The sequence below is a fragment of the Eriocheir sinensis genome, chromosome 22 (genome assembly GCF_024679095.1).
Source record: "Eriocheir sinensis breed Jianghai 21 chromosome 22, ASM2467909v1, whole genome shotgun sequence".
NCBI classification, from domain to species: domain Eukaryota; kingdom Metazoa; phylum Arthropoda; class Malacostraca; order Decapoda; family Varunidae; genus Eriocheir; species Eriocheir sinensis.
The window spans coordinates 16,945,823-16,966,910 of record NC_066530.1 but is presented as its reverse complement, the minus strand read 5'-3'; the positions used below and the strand labels follow the sequence as shown (position 1 = coordinate 16,966,910).

The window sequence follows — 21,088 nt, the reverse complement described above, 5'->3', positions numbered from 1 at the left end:
GAGAGAGAGAGAGAGAGAGAGAGAGAGAGGAGTGGTAGGGAGGGTTGGTGAGGTGCGGAGGAACGCGTCTGGTTTTCTTTTTTCTTTTCTTTTTTCATTTTCTTTTTTATCACCTCTGCATTCTAGCAAGCGACAACCTGTACTCGCTCGCTCGCTCCCGTTAACACTGCAGAGATCCTTTGGTGTAGTTTACCGCTGCTGTTGTTTTATTTATTTACACTGCAGCACACCGCTTAAACGAATGTATGAGAAGACACTAGGTGAATGAATGTAAGAGGAAGTGTTAAACGAATGAATGTAAGAGGAAGTGTTAAACGAATGAATGTAAGAGGAAGTGTTAAAGGAATGGATGTAAGAGGAAGTGTTAAACGAATGAATGTAAGAGGAAGTGTTAAAGGAATGGATGTAAGAGGAAGTGTTAAACGAATGAATGTAAGAGGAAGTGTTAAACGAATGGATGTTAGAGGAAGTGTTAAACGAATGAATGTAAGAGGAAGTGTTAAAGGAATGGATGTAAGAGGAAGTGTTAAAGGAATGGATGTAAGAGGAAGTGTTAAACGAATGAATGTAAGAGGAAGTGTTAAACGAATGAATGTAAGAGGAAGTGTTAAACGAATGAATGTAAGAGGAAGTGTTTAACGAATGAATGTAAGAGGAAGTGTTAAAGGAATGGATGTAAGAGGAAGTGTTAAACGAGTGAATGTAAGAGGAAGTGTTAAACGAGTGAATGTAAGAGGAAGTGTTAAACGAGTGAATGTAAGAGGAAGTGTTAAACGAATGCATGTAAGAGGAAGTGTTAAACGAATGAATGTAAGAGGAAGTGTTAAACGAATGGATGTAAGAGGAAGTGTTAAACGAATGGATGTAAGAGGAAGTGTTAAACGAATGGATGTAAGAGGAAGTGTTAAACGAATGGATGTAAGAGGAAGTGTTAAACGAATGGATGTAAGAGGAAGTGTTAAACGAATGGATGTAAGAGGAAGTGTTAAACGAGTGAATGTAAGAGGAAGTGTTAAACGAATGAATGTAAGAGGAAGTGTTAAACGAATGGATGTAAGAGGAAGTGTTAAACGAATGAATGTAAGAGGAAGTGTTAAACGAATGGATGTAAGAGGAAGTGTTAAACGAATGGATGTAAGAGGAAGTGTTAAACGAATGGATGTAAGAGGAAGTGTTAAACGAATGGATGTAAGAGGAAGTGTTAAACGAATGAATGTAAGAGGAAGTGTTAAACGAATGAATGTAAGAGGAAGTGTTAAACGAATGGATGTAAGAGGAAGTGTTAAACGAATGAATGTAAGAGGAAGTGTTAAACGAATGAATGTAAGAGGAGATACTAAATGAATGAAACAGGAAATATTAACGAATGAATTTAAGAGGAAATGTTAAACGAATGAATGCAAGAGAAAAATATCAGATAAACGGAAAAGTGACAACGAAAAAAAAAAAACAACAACGATTTAATGACGAAAAAAACGGCTACTTCGCTTGATTATTTTCTGTTCGCCATGTTCAGCTCCTCTTGCCTATCCTATCTAATGCTTGTGTTTCCTTATAAGCGTTACCAAATAGACGCAACACATAACAGAAGCCTATAAACAGGAGTAACACATAACGTGGTGGTAGCGGCTGCTGTTTCGTTAATGTGTATTTCCCCCACGAGTTCTCTTTGTCCAATTTGCTTTACGTCATACAAGCATTTAGCGGGAGAGACTAACGTAATATCAGACTCCATAACCAAGGATATAAAACGTAATGGCGTGTGTGTGTGTGTGTGTGTGTGTGTGTGTGTGTTTTCCCCGCGGCATGTTAGTTTGGGCTGGTTTGGGCTGGTCTGGGGTGTTCTTGGGCTCGGTCTGGGCTCTGGTGTGTGTGCGTCGTGTTACTCCGCTGATAAAGGAACACTTACCACCGACCGGCTGCAGCTGTTCCTCCTAAGTTACCTTCCATTACCTCGGCTGACCGTATTGGTGTGTGTGTGTGTGTGTGTGTGTGTGTGTGTGTGTGTGTGTGGTTTCTTGCAGTGTTTTTTCCTTTTCTGTTTCTTTCTTACGATATTTTCGCTCAATTCTTTTCCCTTACAATAGTTTCCCTCTATTCTTTTACCTTACAGTATTTTCCATCTATTCTTTTCCCTTCTATTATCTTATCACAGGTTCTAAGTCAAGCTAGTAATGTTCTTTTTTTTTTTTAATTTTGCCACCATTTTGTCACCTAGATCATATAACTCGTGTATGCTTTTTGACAAACACGACTTCTCTGTTTGGCGAAGCGTCCCATATATCTCAACGGCTCTGTTTGGAAAGTTGAGCGTGTGTGTGTATGTGTGTGTGTGTGTGTGTGTGTGTGTGTGTGTGTGTGTGTGTGTGTGTGTTGGGGGGGGGTATATTGTCAGTCTGTCTTTGTATCTTTCTGTCTGTCTGTGTTTGTCTATCTTTGTCTATGTCTGTCTGTATGTCTATCTTTGTCTGTCTGTCTCTTGGGATGATTGCAAAAGAGGACACTGAAGATACATATAAGTGCATTTTGTGAAGTTGACGAGTCGTTGTTTGGGTCCCCGGCTGGAAGGCTCACGAGGGAGAAAATGCCAGCCAATATGTGTGAGCGGAAATGTGTCACTGGGAGAAATTGGCGCCGTTTGGCCTGGGAATGTGTGAGGGAGGGAGCGAGGCACAAAAGTTACGCTGGCCAATGAACATCTGAATTGTGAGGGGAAGGGAGCATTCGAGTGCGGGCGTGTGTGTGACCTACTATGGGAATGTGAGGGAGGTGCCGCTGGTTCGTTTTCTTGTTTTCCTTGTCTTGAAGAATGATGGGAGGCGTTTTCCGCTTGTTTTTTTTTCCTTTTCCTTTTCTCTTCCCTTCCCTTCCCTTCTCAAACATATCCTTCCCTTCCCTTCCCTTCTCAAACATATCCTTCCCTTCCCTTCCCTTCCCTTCTAAAACATATCCTTCCCTTCCCTTCCCTCATATTCCCTCCATATTTTCTTGTCTTGAAGTTTTATTAGAGCCATTTTCTCCCTCCCCTTTATTGTCTTGAAGTATGAGTTAAGCCATTTTTGTCTTCTTTTCTTGTCTTATAGTATAGTTCGAGCTATTTTCTGCCACCCTTTTCTCCCTTTCTTTTTTCCTGTTTTGAAGTATGATAAGAGAGCCAATTTTGTGCTTCCCTTTCCTGTCTTGAATTATTATTAGAGCCATTTTCTGCTTCTCTTTCATCCTTTTTTTTCTTTTTCTTGTCGAGAGTTCAATAGACATAACGCGTGAATATACTTCTATTTCTCCTCTGAAGCAATTACCAAAACTAACCTTAACTTTTTCCCATTTTTTCCTCTCTAATTTGATCTCCGCGGACGTCAAACAGTTGATTAGGGCGGTAAATTTCGTTAGCCGAGCTGAACTTCGCAGAATCGCTCACTGCAGCTGCGCCCGTCCAAACAATAACTTCCTCGAGGCCGCCCAATAAAACTCTCCGGCCAACATAACATTCCTCTTACGTCTCGGGCTGATCGGGAAGACATTGTTTACCCCGCAACGAACGGCCGCGCATGTTGGGATGGACTGACAGTGGTGGTGGGGGGCGGGGGGGGGGAGTGTGGGGGGTGGAGTTGTGGGTAGGAGTTGATGCAGTAGTGGGATGTTGGTGGGTGGGGGGGGGGGGGGGGAGGATGGTCTAAGACTCTAAGTGGTGAATGTGGTAATGTTAGGATGCTGGTGATGGGGTGGTGGTGGTGATGATGTTGGGGGTGGTGTAAAGATGACGATGTGGTGTTGGTGACGAGGTGATTGTGGTGGATGGATGGTGATAGGAATCGTTGCGGTTGGTGGAGTTACAGTGGTGGGTGTGGTGATGGTGTTGGTGGTGACAGTGATGATGGTGGTGGTGGTGGTGGTGATTGGGTTGTGGTGGTGGTGATCAGAAAGGGGCAGCCAGGTCAGGAAACGTGATGTAAGGTCAGGTCAGGTTAGGTTAGGTCAGGTTCAGTTAGGCCAGCTCAGGTCAGCTTAGGTTATGTTATGTTATGTTAGCTCAGGTCAGGTTAAGTTAGGTTAGGTCAGGTTAGGTCAGTTCAGCTCAGGTCAGGTTAGGTTAGGTTAGCTTATGTCAGGTCAGGTCAGGTCAGGTTAAGTTAGGCTAGATTATGTTAGGGTAGGTTAGCTCAGGTCAGGTTTAATCAGGTTAGGTTAAATCAGGTCAGGTCAGGCTAGGTCAGGTTAAGTTAGGTTAGGTTAGGTTAGGTTAGGTTAGGTTAGGTTAGGTTAGGTTAGGTCAGGCTAGGTCAGGTTAGGTTAGGTTAGGTTAGGTTAGGTAAGATTGCTTCCCTTCCTCAATAACATAATAACAATAACAGTAACAATAACAACACCAGAGAACTTGATGCATTTAAAACGATGACAGGCAACAGTTCTTATACTACGTAACTGTAAGACTATTTAGAAGGACGATCTGAGCACGATATAGCTTGGCAACATAACACCACCACCGCACTCCACAACAACAGTCCCCTAACGACCGGGATAAAGCCTCCAAGTTTACGAGACGGCTGTTTAATCCCTCTGAGCCTTGCCAGTTAAGGAAAAATCGACTGGAGGCTTTTTATACTTGGATGTTCAGGGGAAAGGAATGCAGCACTAAAACGTTTTGGCCTTGTTGTCAGTAGTGATACATCGGGGCAGTGGTGGCTCGTGGATCGTGGGGTCAGTGAGTAGAGGGGAAGCTCATGTATTTGTGTGTGTGAGAGGGAGAGAGTGAGGGCGTTGAGGACATGTATTGAGTGTGTGTGTTGAAGGATTAAGGGAAAGGAGAAGGATATGGAGGAGTGATTTGTTAGTATGAGAGCAAGGAAGGGAGGGAGATTAATTTAGTAATGGAACGAAGGAAAAAAGAAGAGTTATTTTGGTGTAATCGTTTGTATGAGAGGTGTGAGGGCGCTGAGAACGTATATGGAGTGTGTGTTGAAGGGTTAAGGGGAAGGAGAAGGAGATTGAGGAGTGATTTGTTTGTATAGGAGAGCAAGGGAGGGAGATTTTATTTAGTGAGGGAAAAAAAGGGAGGAGTGTTGTTTTGGTTTTATGGTTTGTATCAGAAGAGAGGAAGATGAATTAAATGGTAGAAAGAATGAAGAAAAGAAGTGTAGTTTTCTGTAATAGTAACTGAGATAGAGGAGGCAAATGAGACAGGCTTTTGTTTACTTAATTAAATATCCACCTGCAGATTAACTGGAATCCATTAACATGATCCTCTTTTGTTAATTAAGAGCAGAACCCATGACTTTTGTGTCTGTCACTCTGGGAAAGCTAAAAAAGTTCTTAGTGAGAGGAAAAGCTAGATAGATTTGGTTATGTTATATTTATTCACCAGCAAGAATGGGTTGACCAAGATAGAAAAAAATGAAGAGAATTGAGGTGATATGTACTAATGGACTAGAAGAACATAAGAGGAAGGAGTTACAAACGGGTTAGTTCATGTTAGACTTGCAAAAGGAAGTGAAATTTAACTTATCTTTTTGGAACTCATATGTGAACTAGAAGAGCATAAGAGGAAGGAGTTACAAATGGGTTAATTCATGTTAGACTTGCTTAGAGACTGATTAACCAAGGAAGTGAAATTTAACTTCATATTTTTGGAACTGATGTCGAAAAGAATAGTCTAGGAATGGATTTACAAGTGGGTTAGCTCATGTTAGACTTGCTTAGAGATTGATTAGCAAAAGGGAGTGAAATCTAACTTTGCTCATCTTTTTGGAACTCATGTCGAAAATAATAGTCTAGGATGGAGTTACAAGTGGGTTACTTCATGTTAGACTTGCTTAGAGATTGATTAGCAAAAGGGAGTGAAATCTTACTTTGCTCATCTTTTTGGAACTCATGTCGAAAAGAATAGTCTAGGATGGAGTTACAAGTGGGTTAGTTCATGTCAGACTTGCTTAGAGACTAGCAAAAGGAAGTGAAATTTAACTGATCATCTTTTTGGAATTGATGTCGAAATTAATAGTCTGGGAAGGGCGAGCTTGCAACATGGACGTAAGACAAACAGCCTCTCTATTAATATTCCATGGTTATCAGCCCCCGTCGGCCACTGGGAAACAGATGACGTTTTACCACGATCAGTTTGACAGGTTGACAGATGGCTTTGCACGACTCGGAAGCCAAACGTGACCGAAGCAGAAACCGAGACGAAGAAATGAGCTCGTCTATAATCCGCTGAGCCAACGAAAATAGACAAACAGCCAATAGGGTTGAAGCGTATAATTTGAAGGAATTCTTTATCGACCAACGAACCAAAGCTCCTGCCGGCGAGATGATAACAAAAATGACGATGATGAAAATGATGATAAATGGGGGAAAGAAGAGAATGAAAAAGAAGTTGAAGAAGATGAGTTGAGGAATTGAATTAGGAGAGAGAGAGAGAGAGAGAGAGAGAGAATATTGGCTTTTGAGGGGAACGAAAGAGGGAAAGATACAGTAAATGGAGAGATAAGAATAGAAAGAAAACAAGATAATGAATGAGGAAAAGAGATATGACAAAAATTGGAGAGTTTAGATAGAAAAAAGTTGAGGAATAGAAGTGGAAGGAAAGAAAGGAGGGAGGATAGGAGAGTCAGTTAATGAAGGAGGGGAAGATATAGTGAATTGAGAGACAGAAATAGAAGGAAAATAAGATAATGACTAAGGAAAAGAGATATGACAAAAATTGAAGAGTTTAGATAGAAAAAAAAGTTGAGGAATAGAAGAGGAAGAAAAGAATGGATGGAGGATTGGAGAGTGAGTTAAGGAATTGAGTGACAGAAATAGAAGGAAAATAAGACGATGAATGAAGGAAAGAGATACGACTAACTGAAGGGTTGAAGAATAGGAATAGAAGAAAAGAAAGGGAGAATTAGAGGGAGAGGATAGTGATTTTAAGGGAAAGGAGGGAGGAAAAAATTAAGGAAAGTGAGAAAGAGAGATAGCAGAAAAAATGAGGAAGTGTTTTGAAAGGAAGAAGGAAAAGAATTGAATTAAGCTGAAGAAAGAGGAGGAGGAGGAGGAGGAGGAGGAGGAAGAGTGGCAGGAGGAGGAGGAGGCTAATCTCTTTATCATCTTAAATATATTATTGTCTAATTCTACATACATTATTATTACAGTTGACTTTGCTGTGGAGTGACCTAATAACTTATAGTACCTTGAATACATATGGACACTGATTTAAATGCATTCTAAATTTGAACTTCATTTCTATCTTTCAGGTGAGTGACGGCCGGGACAGGAAGACAGGTAGCTTCACACCCACAGGTAAGGTGATGTGTGAGGAGGGGGGAGGGGGTGTCGAGGGGATAAAGGGGGGGTGCTGGGACGTTCTTCACGGAGCAGAGAAACATTTGGCGTTGGTGGTAGTGATGGTGGTGGTGGTGATGATGGTGGTGGTGATGATGGTGGTGGTGGTGATGGTGGAGTGTTGTTAGAGTATGTCAACGGGTATGTCTCTCTCTCTCTCTCTCTCTCTCTCTCTCTCTCTCTCTCTCTCTCTCTCTCTCTCTCTCTCTCTTTTACTGTTCCTTTGTGTCAGTAAAATAAGCCTCATAAGTGATAAGCAGCTTGTGTATGTTGGCAGCGGCAGGGGCGGTGGGGGGGGGGGGACAACGACGGGGGCGGCGGGGTTATGACAGAAGGTAAATACAGCAAGTGCCATCTCCGCCCCCACCTGGCTGACTGCCTTCCCACCTCTGTCGCCACCGCCCCCGTCCCCGCCCCCCTACCTCGCAGTCATCAACAACGACAACAACAGTGGTGAGGACAGCCTTAGTCCTCTCCCGTCATCATTATCATTAAGGACGCGCGTGTACACAGCGGGTGCTTACCTTGTGTCGGGGAGGTGGCGGCCGCGGGGCGTCATCACAGCTGGTGCGGAGCGAGTGTGACGGTGGTTGTGGTAGGGGGGGCGTGAGGCATTCCACCCCCGCCCCCCCACCGTCGGAGAGGGGAGGGGGAGGTGCACTTCATCCTGGCTCCTGCTTCTTTTTTACTGATCTGACGTCATCGTCGTGACCTTGAGATCGAAGGACGTTCTTTTTTTCATGACGCGCGTGGTAGCCGCGACCCACTGCCTGCGCGGCCTCGGCAGAGGCTGGCGGCGCTTGCTGGGGCGCAGGGCAGGGGACGGCGTAAGGCTATGTGGGGTGTCCCGTGACCCCTGACCCCGGCCCCGGCTGGTCCCAGCAGCGCACTACACTACCCGGGCTCAGGCCGCCGCCTCTCACACTCACATTCTCGACCATCCCACCAGACGTGTCCACAGGGAGGCCGCTTGTCATTATCATATCTGAGTCTGCCGCACGTGGCGCAGCTCCCGCAGTTCAGTAACGTCATTGTTATTGCCATTAGGCTTACGCTTGTCCGGCTGCGGGCGGCGCACGGGCGTGTCCGTGATGAGGGCACAGTGGGAGTTGGTGTCGGACTCCGCGCCGTCCGTGTGGCTCGGCAGGTGGTTCAGTCGGGGCTGCGTGAGGGGCGTGGCGGCGCCGGACTCGGACTCCTGCTGGCCCTCGCCCCCGCCATCAGGCCCCCCCGCGCCGTCCCCCTCACCGCCCCCCGAGCTCAGCAGGCCGCCGCACTCCGCCGCCTTCTCGTGGGACACCATCCCCAGCGCGGCGGCGATCTCTGGGTTGGGTACACACGGGGCCTCGCCTTGTAAGATTTTAATCTTTTGAATCATCTCTTGTATTTCAAAACGCAATATGCCAACAAAACACAGTTTTATGAACGCTATGACACAGAACCCGAGGATCATGAGCGTCTCCGCGGAGGTCAGCAGCCACTGCTCCAGGTGCCTAACGCAACCTATCTTTTCGTCTGGGTCCGCCGCGGCGTGCAAGTGGCTCTTGTCGCCGCAAGTCAGGTTGCGATACGTCACGCGGCTCTCCTGCCGCGGCGGACTCTTGGGCGGGTCCGCGGCAGGGTTTTTCCGCGAGAGCTTCACGTGGCGGGGGCTCGGGTCGGCCTGGTAGTTGTTCACTGACCGTTCACTGGGGGTGACGCTCTTGCCTTCGTCCATGACGCAGCACGACGCCGGAAGCTTAATGAGGGACTGGCTCTGACGCGTCCTCCACTGCGTCTCGTTGTAGTCTTGTGGCTCCGTGACGCCGCAGCACTTTGCCGACCGCTGCAGAGCGTCCCACGCCTCCGTCACGTCCGGGTCACTCCCGTACTTGGCCTGCAGGGTGGCGCGGGCGTAAGGCACCAGGCCGTCTGAGAGGTGTGAGAAGCGGTACAGCCACACCAGGCCCACCACCACATCGCCCAGCAACAGGAACAGCAACAAAAACCAGTAGATGTTGAGGAGGCGCTGGGAAAGCCTCAGGGCGCCTACGCATCCTAGCGCCTGCAGTACGCCGGCCTGCAGCAGGAGGGCCACGTAGCCGTAGAGGAAGGTCGGGTGGTAGGCTGGCGGGGTGGGCACGAGGGACAGGTACGGATGAGTCGTCACACCTAAGGCCACGCCCATAAACACGAACACTGACACGAGCAGGACGGCATTGCACGTGTAAATCCAGAGGCGGTAGTAACGCATTGCCTTGCGTAGGAACATTACCGCGGCCATGCGAGGCCAGGCGCCGGCCCCCCCTGGTGGAGGCAGCAGCGGCGGTGGACCGGGCGGGAGCCACAGTCGCGCTGCGGCGGACCTCCGTGGCCGCCCTCTACACCGTGCACACCCACGCCAGGCTGCCGCGGGTGACGAGACGCAGGGCGGGATGCGTCACCAGGAGCTAACTGAGCCTGACTGGCGGCACTCCCCGGGCACAGGAGACGAGGGCCGCCCACAAACACGGTGGCGGCTGGCGGGTATATTTGGCAACCTTCCGTCACCCAGCGCCACCTGTCAACACTCGCGGCCCTGCCTCTCACCGCCGCTGGGGGCTTTCGTCGGCCATGCTGTCCTGGAGCCTCACTCCCTCAAACTACCTCTTTGGAAAGTTACGGCGGGAACTGTCAGGTCTCATAGCTCCCAGCTGGATGGCACCGCTGCCCGGTGGCTCAAAGCGAGTGCGGCCCCGACCTCAGCCACTGCCACACACGTTAACATCAACACTGATCAGATTTAAACCTGTGACTGTATCTTGCTTAGGAACTAAAAAGAAGGTCAAAAGATGCGCTACTAATGTCTTCTCACACAGTATCTTGAAAACTGTTTGCGTGACACTCGGCACACTAGTGATCCTGACGCCTCGGCTCAGCCTCTGTGGCTCTCCCTGCTGGCTGGGGGAGGCGTGGCGGCTCGGTGGAGGGCGGAGGCTGGGGCTGGGACTGACGACGTGGTGTGGGCATTGGCGGGTTGGGTCCTTGCCAGCGGTGCTCTGATTATTGTGTAACACCGCGGGTATGATGTAGCGGCAGCAGAAACCATGGCGTGAGGCCGCACTGACGCCTTACCACCCCCTCCCGGCCAGCCGCACGGGCAGGCCCACCAAGCCCTGAGGTCCTCACAGCGGGCGCCGCGTGCTGTGCCCCGCGGAGGTTGCGAAAACGTCCTCATTCGTCATGTCACTCAGAGGGCGAGACGCGCACCACGAGAGGCTGTCCTGAGCCTCTCGAGATTGTTGGTGTGAGTGGGGAACCTTTTTGACAGCCGTGGGTCCTGCAGCTGTTCTCGGTGGTGGTGGTGGTTGTTGTTGTGGTGGTGGTTGTGGTGGAGGGGGCCTGGCCGCTACCTAGACCTGTGGAGGAAAAAGAAGAATGTGTTTAGGGCCTCATCCATATATCTTGCAGACGGGATAATTGATAATCTTTGAAGAGAAAAAAACTACACCCTTCTCTTTTTACACGTATCCCTTTTATTTTCGTATTTTTCTTGTATTTTTCGTGGGAGGAGATGAGGAAAGGCGAGACGGGAAGCTGCCCTCATTATCCCCGCGTGCACGTAACACCGAAGACACAGCACACGCAGGAGGGAAAGGTAGCAAAAATGTACCTGCTTCCACCTTCCTTAAAGTGTAGCTCGTGAATACATACCCGTCCTTGTCACGTACCATGCTACAGATATCGAGAAATTTTGTATGCAGCGGCTTGATCTCATTCTTTGTCTGCGATTGTAAGAAAGTGTTCGTGAATGCGTACAAGTTCTAATCACGTCCCTTCCCTCCAGACTCCGGGAACGTGTCTGCGGTGGCCAAATCTTTTTCTCTTTGTCTGCCAGTGTTAGGTGAGTTCATGAATGCATACCCGTCCTTGTCACGTCCCTTCGCTATAGACTTCGAGAACCTGTTTATGCTGTGGCCAAATCTCTCTCTGTCTCTCTCTCTCTCTGTCTACGAGTTGTTGAGTGCATACCCGTCCTTGTTCCGTCCCTTCGCTACAGACTTCGAGAACCTGTTTATGCCGAGGCCTAATCTCTCTCTTTGTCTGACCGGAGCCTTCAGCGCTGTCCAAACTTTTAGACGAGCCAAGATTGATCGCACCGCTGTCGGCAATCAGTTCCCCGATAATTATCACTCTTAATTACCACTTCTAATGTTCTTCTTGCCTTTATATATCCTTATTTTCCTTCCCTTCCTTCCCCTGCTGCACCCTATTCGTTCTTCTCTCCCTCTCTCATTCTTCGATACTTTTCTTTACCTATTGTTACCTTTACTAATCTTCTATTCTTCTCGTAACTCATCCTATTCTGTTTTCATTTGGACCCTTTTCTTCCCTTTCTTACCTTACACTATCTCATTTTCTCTTTCTTCATCTTTCTCTCTTCAATATTCTTTCCTTTATCAATATTTACTTTTCCCATTCTTCTATTCTTTTCGTAATTCATCCTATTCTCTTTTCATTTCCACCCCTTGCTTCCCTTTCTTACCTTACACTATCTCATTTTCTCTTTCTTCATCTTTCTCTCTTCAATATTCTTTCCTTTATCAATATTTACTTTTCCCATTCTTCTATTCTTCTCGTAACTCATCCTATTCTGTTTTCATTTCCACCCTTTGCTTCCCTTTCTTTCCTTACACTATCTCATTTTCTCTCTCTTCATCTTTCTCTCTTTAATATTCTTTCCTTTACCATTATTTACATCTACCATTCTTCCCTTTAACCATCCCATTCTCTTTTCATTATCTCATTTTCTCTTGGATATATAATTTTCCCAACCTCGTTTTCTCTCTTCTCCTCCTCTTTTACGATTCAATATTCTCCCCTTTATCAATATTTCCCTCTACAATTATTTTTCCTGTAACACACCCCACTCTGTTTTCATTATCTCATTCCTTCCATCTTTCATTTATCCTTTGCTTCCCTGCCTCTTCTTTATTCTTCCCTCCCTGTTTAATACCTTCTCCTTTATCTTTGTTTACCTCTACCATTCTTCCTGTAATTCATCTCACTCTGTTTTTATGATCTATTTTCCATCTTTTTTTCTCTCCTCTGTTTCCCTGCCTCTCCTTTATCATTGTTTAGTTTCCCATTCTTCCTCTAACTTCATAATCTTCCCATTTTCTCTTGAATATATAATTTTTCAACCCTCGTTTTCTTTCCTCCCTTCCTTTAAGTCTCTTCCATACTCTTCACTCCATCTATGTTTACCTTTCATTCTTCCCGTATTTTCTTTTCATTATCTCTCATTTTCTCTTTTCCTTCTTTTACTTTACTTTCTTACCTCACATTTTCCGAGTCATCCTTCTCTTCCTCTCTCTCTCTCTTTCTCTTTCACTGTTCTATTTTTTATCAGTATTTACATTTTCCATTCTCCACGTAAATCATCCCATTCTCTTTTCATTATCTTCCCATTTTCTCTTGGATATATAATTTTTTCCGACCCTCGTTTTCTTCCTTTCTCCTCCCCCGCCACTCCTGCTCTCCGGGGCCTTGTTTTAGGACAGTGACCCCTAAACACCTCCCACATAGAGGCGATAATGTCCTCCTGATACCTGCTCATTAATCAAGGTGAGAGATGGACACACTGTCACGGCAAGATTAATTGATGTCTGGGGGGGTAGGGAAGGGGAGGGGGGAGGGGAGGGGGAAGAGGGTACGTGAGGAAGGTGTTTAGGGAATGGGAGGTTGTATGGGGGAGGGGAGAGAGGGAGAGGAGGAGGAGGAGGAGGAGGAGGAGGAGAGTTCATGAGATGTGTGATGCTGGGTAAGGGTTATCACACACACACACACACACACACACACGACCCGCCCCCCACACACACATGACCCCCACCCTCTCCCCTTACACACGACCCCCTCTCCCCTTCACCCCCACACACCTTATCACAAGTTGAATCGTAATGGCCTGCATCCTTATCGTTAATAGCCTCATTACCCCTCATTAGGAACACACTTAGGCCCTGCTTCTAGATTACCTCACATTCCTCTTTTGAATTTGCCTGAATCCCTCCCAAGACCCGAGCATTAGTTTCTGAGGTCTTCAACATTTCGGCGCCCAAGCACACACATTTGACTTTAGGCTTTCGTGGGAGTTGTGGGCATTTCCTACTACTACCATTATTACTACTATAACTACTACTAACACCCCGACCACCCTCACCACCACAACTACTACTACTACTACTGTTACTACTACTACTACTACTACTACTACTACTACTACTACTTCTACTACTATCTGGTCTTGGTGGTACTCTGCATGACAAGGCCTCCACACTGTGAACGTGAACACACACACACACACACACACACACACACACACACACACACACACACACACACACATATTAGAACGCTCTCTCCTCCCTTCTCCTCCCTTCCCCATCCTTCCCATTCCTACTCTTTCCTTCCCCTTCCCACTCTTTCCTTCTTCCTACCCCTCCCTGCTTATCTCTTGCTCTTCCTTTCCCTCACTTCCTTTCCCATCCCTTCCACTCCTTTTCTTCCCCTACTTTTCCAATCCTTCGCTTTCCTACTCTTCCCTTCCCCTTCCTACTCTTCCCTTCTTCCTCTCTCTCTCTCTCTCTCTCTCTCTCTCTCTCTCTCTCTCTCTCTCTCTCTCTCTCTCTCTCTCTCTCTCTCTCTCTCTCTCTCTCTCTCTCTCTCTCTCTCTCTCTCTCTCTCTCTCTCTCTCTCTTTTCATTTCCTTCTCTCTCTCTCTCTCTTTTCCTTTCCTTCTTTTCCCTTCCTTCTTCCTTTCCCTTCCCTCCCCTTCCCTTCCTTCTCCTCTTATCCCCCTATCACCCCCTCCCTTCCTCTCCTTTCCTCTGCCTTTCCCTCTTTATTAAATCCTACCACTCTCCTCCCCTCCCTGTCTATCTCTAATACCAAATAAAGAGGAAAACACCTGTAGCACTGAGTTAAACGTGCAATATCCTGACCATAATCTTTGGCCACTAACCCTCGCCAACCACTAATCTTTTTACCCTTGATTCAGAGCGAGAGAGGAAAAGAGAGAGAGGATATTTAAAAGCCAAATCATCGAGAGCCGGAGCTATCGACAGCGGACAATTTCTTTATTCAAATTAGCTGGAAGGCGGCCAGCGAGCGCTCTGTCTGGTATCGGCACGGCGCACTCAGATCGACGTAATTAGTTCCTGTGGAGGCTACGATCCTTTGCCGCGGCCTCACCAATATTATAAGGCCGGGGAGGTCCAGGCATGACTCTCGCGCGACTCCCGGTTCCTGGCTCCTATTGATTCTGAGGCGCGGAAAACATGAGGGCCGGGCGAGGCGGAATATGCATGGAGGGAGGTGGTAGTCTTTGGTTTTGGTTGTGTTGGTGTGTTGAAGGCGTGTTTTTTTCAGGTGTTAGGGAGTAGATGAGGTGTAGGAGATTGTTGGTGTGTGTTTTAAAAGTGGTTCAGTGATATACTACTATACTTTAACTTTATACTTTTTTCTTATACCGTACATATAATTTATACTACTACTACTACTACTACTACTACTACTACTACTACTACTATTATTACTACTACTACTACTACTACTACTACTACTACTACTACTACTACTACTACTACTACTACTACCCACTACTTCTACTACTATTTCTACTTCTATCAATACACCACCACCATCACCATCACCACCACAAATATTAGTCTTATGGTAACTTGAGCTATGGCAGAAAGTTACTAGCGGGGGGAGGCGAGGAACCAGAGAGAGAGAGAGGGAGGGAGGTTGGTGTCCCCTGAGCTAACAGAACCCGGCCTAGAGAACACCACTACTACTATTACTACTTCCTATTATCATCCAGGAAAATCTAGGACACCGGTTTCATTGGCGCTTAGGTTGTAATTGGTTCTACGTTTATTTCTGAGAGCGTAATGCTTATATCTTTTGCTGGAGTAAGTGAATTGATAAAGAGGGCGGCTCCGCGTGATCTGATTTACCCAGGTTAATGAGCGTGCAGGTAGACTAGGAAGGTGAGCTCATTATAACCGTCTTACTGCTGAACAGGAGGGAAAGTAACGAAGAACGAGTTGGTTTTAATAGGTATATATAAAAATCTATCTATATATTTCTTTATCTATCTATCTGTTTTTATCTACCTATCTATACACGCAAATGAGTTGATCCAAATCGATTCATAAATCTATCTGTATCTATCCATTTATTTTTCTATCTATCTATCTAAACACACACGCACACACAACCCCCTTCTCCCCCCACACACACAATTTCCCCTTCCCACATACAACTCCCTACACACAACCTCCCCTCCCCACACACAACCTCCCCCCCACACACACAACCCCCCACGCTCCCTCCCACAGAACCTCAACCCTCAACACACCTCTCTCACACACGCACACACAAGAGGTATCAGGCACTATAGTAGGATGGGTGAACGGAGAATGGGTGACCGGATGAGTGTTTGCGAAGGGGACGAAATGACAGGGAGAAAGGGGCGGGGACGAAGGGAAAGGGATGAAGGGGAAGGGACGAAGGGGAAGGGATGAAGGGGAAGGGATGAAGGGGAGGGGTCGAAGGGGAGGGACGAAGGGGTGCCTCGACTTCCCCAACATTACCCGCCGCCTCGTGCCTGCAAATAGCTTAATCTCGACCGTCGAATCAAATCCTTGCGAGGTAATGCATTGGATCTCAGCGTGGGTGGTGGGGTGGGTGTCTCTCTCTCTCTCTCTCTCTCTCTCACTCACTCTCTTGCTTTCTCTCTCCCTCTCTGTCTATGTCTCTCTATCTATCTATCTATCTACCTGTCTTTCGTGGGATATATAGTTAGTTTACAATGGGAAAGGAATGAGAGAAAGAAAGGAAAGGAAAGGAAGGGAAGGGAGAGAGAGGAAAGAGAGGAAAGGAGTGGAAGGGCATGGAAGTCAAGGGAAAAGGAAAGGAAGGGAAGGGAAAGGAAAGGAAAGGAAGGGAGGTAAGGTAAGGTAAGGTAAGCGAAGGGAAGGTAAGGGAAATGAAAGGGAAGCAAAGGAATGGAGAGGAAAGGAAAGGGAAGGAAGGCAAAGGAAAGGAACGTAACGGAAGTGAAGGGAAGGAAAGGAAGGGAAAGGAAGAAAAGGAAAGGAAGGGAAAAGAAAGAAGAAAAGGTTGGGTAGGTAAACAAAGAAAGGGAAAGGAAGGGAAAGGAGAGGAAATAAAATAAAATACAAGGAATAGAAAGGAAGGAAATGAAAGAAAGAGAAGGGAGATAAGGGAAGGAAAGGGAAGGGAAGTAAGATATTGCTAGGTAAGGGAAAGGAAGGAAAGGGAATGGAAGGAAGGGAGGAGAAGGCTGTACTTAATATCTTTTGTGTATCTTCCAAAAAGGGTTCTCGCTCTTTTTTATGTGGGTAAAGGTGGTGGTGGTGGTGGTGGGTGGTGGTGGTTGTTGTGGGTGGTGGTGGTGGTGGTGGTGGTGGGTGGTGGTGGTTGTTGTGGGTGGTGGTGGTGGTGGTGGTGGTGGTGATGGATGCCTAGAGGGGGTGGAAGGGTTATGATTGGTGTTTACAGACGCTATTGAAGGAGAAAAAGTTGCTGGAGAAGAAAAGACAAAAAAAGTGAAGAAAGAGGCGGAAAAAATGGAGGCTTGATGTTGATGGTAATGATGATATGGAAGGAAAAGAGTTACTGAAGAAAAAGAGATAAGAAAGAAAAGATAGGAAAGGAGAGAAGAATAGGTAAAGAGAGGTAAAGAAAGAAGGAAAGAAAGATAGGAAAAGAGAGGAAATAGATACTGAAGAGGAAAAGATAAAGATAGAAGTAAAGGAAGATAGGAAAAGAAAAAGAAAGATGATCAAGAAAATAAAGACAATGAAAAACGAAAATAAAATACTAAATAAAACCAATCAGTCAATCAACCAGAAAAGGGAAATATAATAAAAAAGAAATACCGGAAGTAAGAAGAAGAGAGGGAAAAGAACGCTGCGCCGCGAGCCGCCGCGAGGATTGCTGGAGGCTTGTGCGCGTCCCCGCGGCCCGTCGGCCTGCCATCCCTGAACCGATAAACTCGGTGATCAGCGACTTTTCAATATTTATGATTAATTTCATAATCCAGTCTGGTAGTTTTAAGAAGCGAGTTCTTGCATTGCCCTCCTCGCCTCGGCGGGGCGGGGCAGCGCCAGCGAGCCCAAGGTCTCCCTGGCGAGCGTGGCAGGAGTGGAGGGCTCCCGGCAGGGCACCAGTGCGTCCCCCGGGGCCCCGACGGAGGTGCCCGAGATCTTCCGGCTACAAAGCCGAGCAGTGGGGCTCCATAACCGTGGTAGGCAATATGCCTAAGAGAGCAAACTCCGAACAACAAACCGGGCAGGTGGAGGTCGTTAGCCGTGGTAGGCAATCTGCCTAGGAGAGCAAACTCTAAACAAACCCGGGCAGGTGGAGCTCGTTAGCCGTGGTAGGCAGTTCACCTAGGAGAGCAAACTCTAAACAAACCCGGGCAGGTGGAGCTCGTTAGCCGTGGTAGGCAATCTGCCTAGGAGAGCAAACTCTAAACAAACCCGGGCAGGTGGAGCTCGTTAGCCGTGGTAGGCAATCTGCCTAGGAGAGCAAACTCTAAACAAACCCGGGCAGGTGGAGCTCGTTAGCCGTGGTAGGCAATCTGCCTAGGAGAGCAAACTCTAAACAAACCCGGGCAGGTGGAGCTCGTTAGCCGTGGTAGGCAGTTCACCTAGGAGAGCAAACTCCGAACAACAAACCCGGGCAGGTGGAGCTCGTTAGCCGTGGTAGGCAGTTCACCTAGGAGAGCAAACTCCAAACAACAAACCCGGGCAGGTGGAGCTCGTTAGCCGTGGTAGGCAGTTCACCTAGGAGAGCAAACTCCGAACAACAAACCCGGGCAGGTGGAGCTCGTTAGCCGTGGTAGGCAGTTCACCTAGGAGAGCAAACTCCGAACAACAAACCCGGGCAGGTGGAGCTCGTTAGCCGTGGTAGGCAATTCACCTAGGAGAGCAAACTCTAAACAAACCCGGGCAGGTGGAGCTCGTTAGCCGTGGTAGGCAGTTCACCTAGGAGAGCAAACTCTATACAATAAACCCCGGGCAGGTGGAGCTCGTTAGCCGTGGTAGGCAATTCACCTAGGAGAGCAAACTCTAAACAAACCCGGGCAGGTGGAGCTCGTTAGCCGTGGTAGGCAATTCACCTAGGAGAGCAAACTCTAAACAAACCCGGGCAGGTGGAGCTCGTTAGCCGTGGTAGGCAGTTCACCTAGGAGAGCAAACTCTAAACAAACCAGGGCAGGTGGAGCTCGTTAGCCGTGGTAGGCAGTTCACCTAGGAGAGCAAACTCCGAACAATAAACCCGGGCAGGTGGAGCTCGTTAGCCGTGGTAGGCAATTCACCTAGGAGAGCAAACTCTAAACAAACCCGGGCAGGTGGAGCTCGTTAGCCGTGGTAGGCAGTTCACCTAGGAGAGCAACCAACTAACAATAAACCCGGGCAGGTGGAGCTCGTTAGCCGTGGTAGGCAGTTCACCTAGGAGAGCAAACTCTAAACAAACCCGGGCAGGTGGAGCTCGTTAGCCGTGGTAGGCAGTTCACCTAGGAGAGCAAACTCTAAACAAACCCGGGCAGGTGGAGCTCGTTAGCCGTGGTAGGCAGTTCACCTAGGAGAGCAAACTCCGAACAACAAACCCGGGCAGGTGGAGCTCGTTAGCCGTGGTAGGCAGTTCACCTAGGAGAGCAAACTCCGAACAACAAACCCGGGCAGGTGGAGCTCGTTAGCCGTGGTAGGCAGTTCACCTAGGAGAGCAAACTCTAAACAAACCCGGGCAGGTGGAGCTCGTTAGCCGTGGTAGGCAGTTCACCTAGGAGAACAAACTCCGAACAACAAACCCGGGCAGGTGGAGCTCGTTAGCCGTGGTAGGCAGTTCACCTAGGAGAGCAAACTCCGAACAACAAACCCGGGCTTGTGGTGCCCGTTAGATGTCGTAGACAATCCACGTGATGGGAACACCAAAGAAAAGGAAAAGGAAAGAGAACACCAGAAAAAGGAAAATATAGAAACGAAACATCGAGAAAAGAAAAAGCAAACACACATCATCCACCTTCAGGCCCTGACTAACATCACCAAAATTCTGGGTGGGTCTCTTCTGGGGAGAAAAAGGCTCATCCAGACCAAAGAACATCAACAAAAGGATGATATAGAAAAGAACATCTAGAAAATATGGAAAAGAAAAAAGAACAGAAAAAAACATCGGAAAAGAAAAGTAACTGCAATAAAAGAACAACATCAAGAAAAGAAAAATACAAAGAAACATCATCCACCTTTCGGCCATCACTAACATCACCAAAATTCTGGGTGGGTCTCTTCTGGGGAGAAAAAGGCTCACCCAGACCAAGGAACATCAACAAAAGGATGATATAGAAAAGAACATCGAAAAATATAGCAAAGAAAAAAGAACAGAAAAAACATCGAAAAAGAAAAATAACAGCATTAAAAGAACAACATTAAGGAAAGAAAAATACAAAGAAACATCATCCACCTTTCGGCCCTCACTAACATCGCCAAAATTCTGGGTGGGTCTCTTCTGGGAGGAAAGAGGCTCACCCAGACATCGAAGAACATCAACAAAAGGATGATAGAGAAAAGAACATCAAGAAAGAATGAGAAAAAGAACGGAAAGAAATATCGAAAAAGAAAAACATCAAGAAAGAAAAACAAGAAAAATATAAGGAACATCATCCACCTTTCGGCCCTCACTAACATCACCAAAATTATGGGTGGGTCTCTTCTGGGAGGAAAGCGGCTCACCCAGACCACTGAAGAACATCAACAAAGAGGATGATACATGAAAAAAAGAACATCAAAGAGAAACATCAAAAAAGAAAATAACAGCAAGAAAAAACACGAAAGAAAAGAAAGAAAAAGAAAAAGAAAGAAAAGAAAAACAAAATTACAAAATAACAACATAAAATAAAAATAAATAAATAAATAAATAATACAGTAAAATTAAACTATCTACCTAACTCTAACTATCTAACTAACTAACTAACTAACTAAGGAAAGAAGAGTGGAGGAGGAGGAGGAGGAGGAAGAGGAGAGGGAGGGAGAGATGGAAGAGTCAGAAACAGCAGAAAAAAAAATAGTCTTAGAAGAAAGATCAAGAAAAAATAAAAAAATAAAGAAAAAAGAGAGAAAGAAATTACTGAAGATGAAAGTAAATAATAAAATGCAGGAAAGAAAAATATTAAAAGATAAAAACACAAAGAAATAAAGAAAATAAGAAAGATAGAGATAGAAAGAAAGATAGAATAGGAGAGAAAAAAAGTTACCACAGAAGAAAATGTAAGAAAAATAAGAAAATAAAGATAGAAAGAGATGATGTTGATGGCGGTGATGGTGCGGACAATAGGAAAAGTTCAACGTGATGATGGGAGGATGGTGAAGAGGGGGAGATGGTAAAGAGGGAAGGGGAGGGAAAAACAATCTCTCTCTCTCTCTCTCTCTCTCTCTCTCTCTCTCTCTCTCTCCTATAAGTCTTTACTCACTCGTACTTGAGGAAACTTTTTTTTATGCTCTTTTCCTCTCCCTCAACGCCTCTATTCTTCCTCTATCTTCTAACTTTTTATTCCCTTCCTCCAAATCTTTTCTTTTTTTCATCTCTTCCTCCTCCGTTTTTCTTCTTTTTTTTACTATTTTCCTTTCCTCTTATTTCAACGGTCCTATTCTTTATCCATCTCTCAACAATTTTTCCTTTTCCTAATTCTCTTCCTCTTCTTCTTCTTCCTCCTCCTCTGTTTTTT

The 21,088-nt window shown here is 46.4% G+C and overlaps 1 protein-coding gene and 2 long non-coding RNA genes across 15 annotated transcripts in view; 1 reads left to right on the top strand and 2 right to left on the bottom strand.

Annotated features, from left to right (window-relative positions):
- The window catches only part of LOC127002180 (leukocyte antigen CD37-like), a 76,920-nt gene extending 66,226 nt beyond the window's left edge, over positions 1-10,694 (bottom strand). Inside the window, exon 1 of the mRNA XM_050867865.1 lies at positions 7,842-10,694. Coding sequence (XP_050723822.1) covers positions 8,297-9,580 — 1,284 coding nt within the window. The 5' untranslated portion in view covers positions 9,581-10,694 and the 3' untranslated portion in view covers positions 7,842-8,296. The remainder of the gene's footprint in view (positions 1-7,841) is intronic.
- Positions 10,695-17,673: 6,979 nt separating this feature from the next.
- LOC127002179 (uncharacterized) lies at positions 17,674-19,551 on the top strand. 12 transcript variants are annotated; one of them, XR_007755848.1, is made up of 5 exons: positions 17,674-17,789; positions 17,985-18,321; positions 18,391-18,455; positions 18,586-18,653; positions 18,917-19,046. It is a non-coding gene; the product is annotated as an uncharacterized LOC127002179 (long non-coding RNA). The 12 variants fall into 12 exon arrangements; XR_007755845.1 differs by having other exon boundaries at positions 18,852-18,981; XR_007755844.1 differs by having other exon boundaries at positions 18,787-18,933.
- On the bottom strand, positions 17,941-19,963 carry LOC127002178 (uncharacterized). 2 transcript variants are annotated; one of them, XR_007755841.1, is made up of 5 exons: positions 19,828-19,963; positions 19,218-19,609; positions 18,884-19,084; positions 18,153-18,220; positions 17,941-18,084 (listed from the first exon to the last, which is right to left on the bottom strand). It is a non-coding gene; the product is annotated as an uncharacterized LOC127002178 (long non-coding RNA). The 2 variants fall into 2 exon arrangements; XR_007755840.1 differs by lacking the exons at positions 18,153-18,220; positions 19,828-19,963 and having other exon boundaries at positions 17,944-18,084; positions 19,218-19,365.
- Between the last annotated feature and the right edge of the window lie 1,125 nt (positions 19,964-21,088).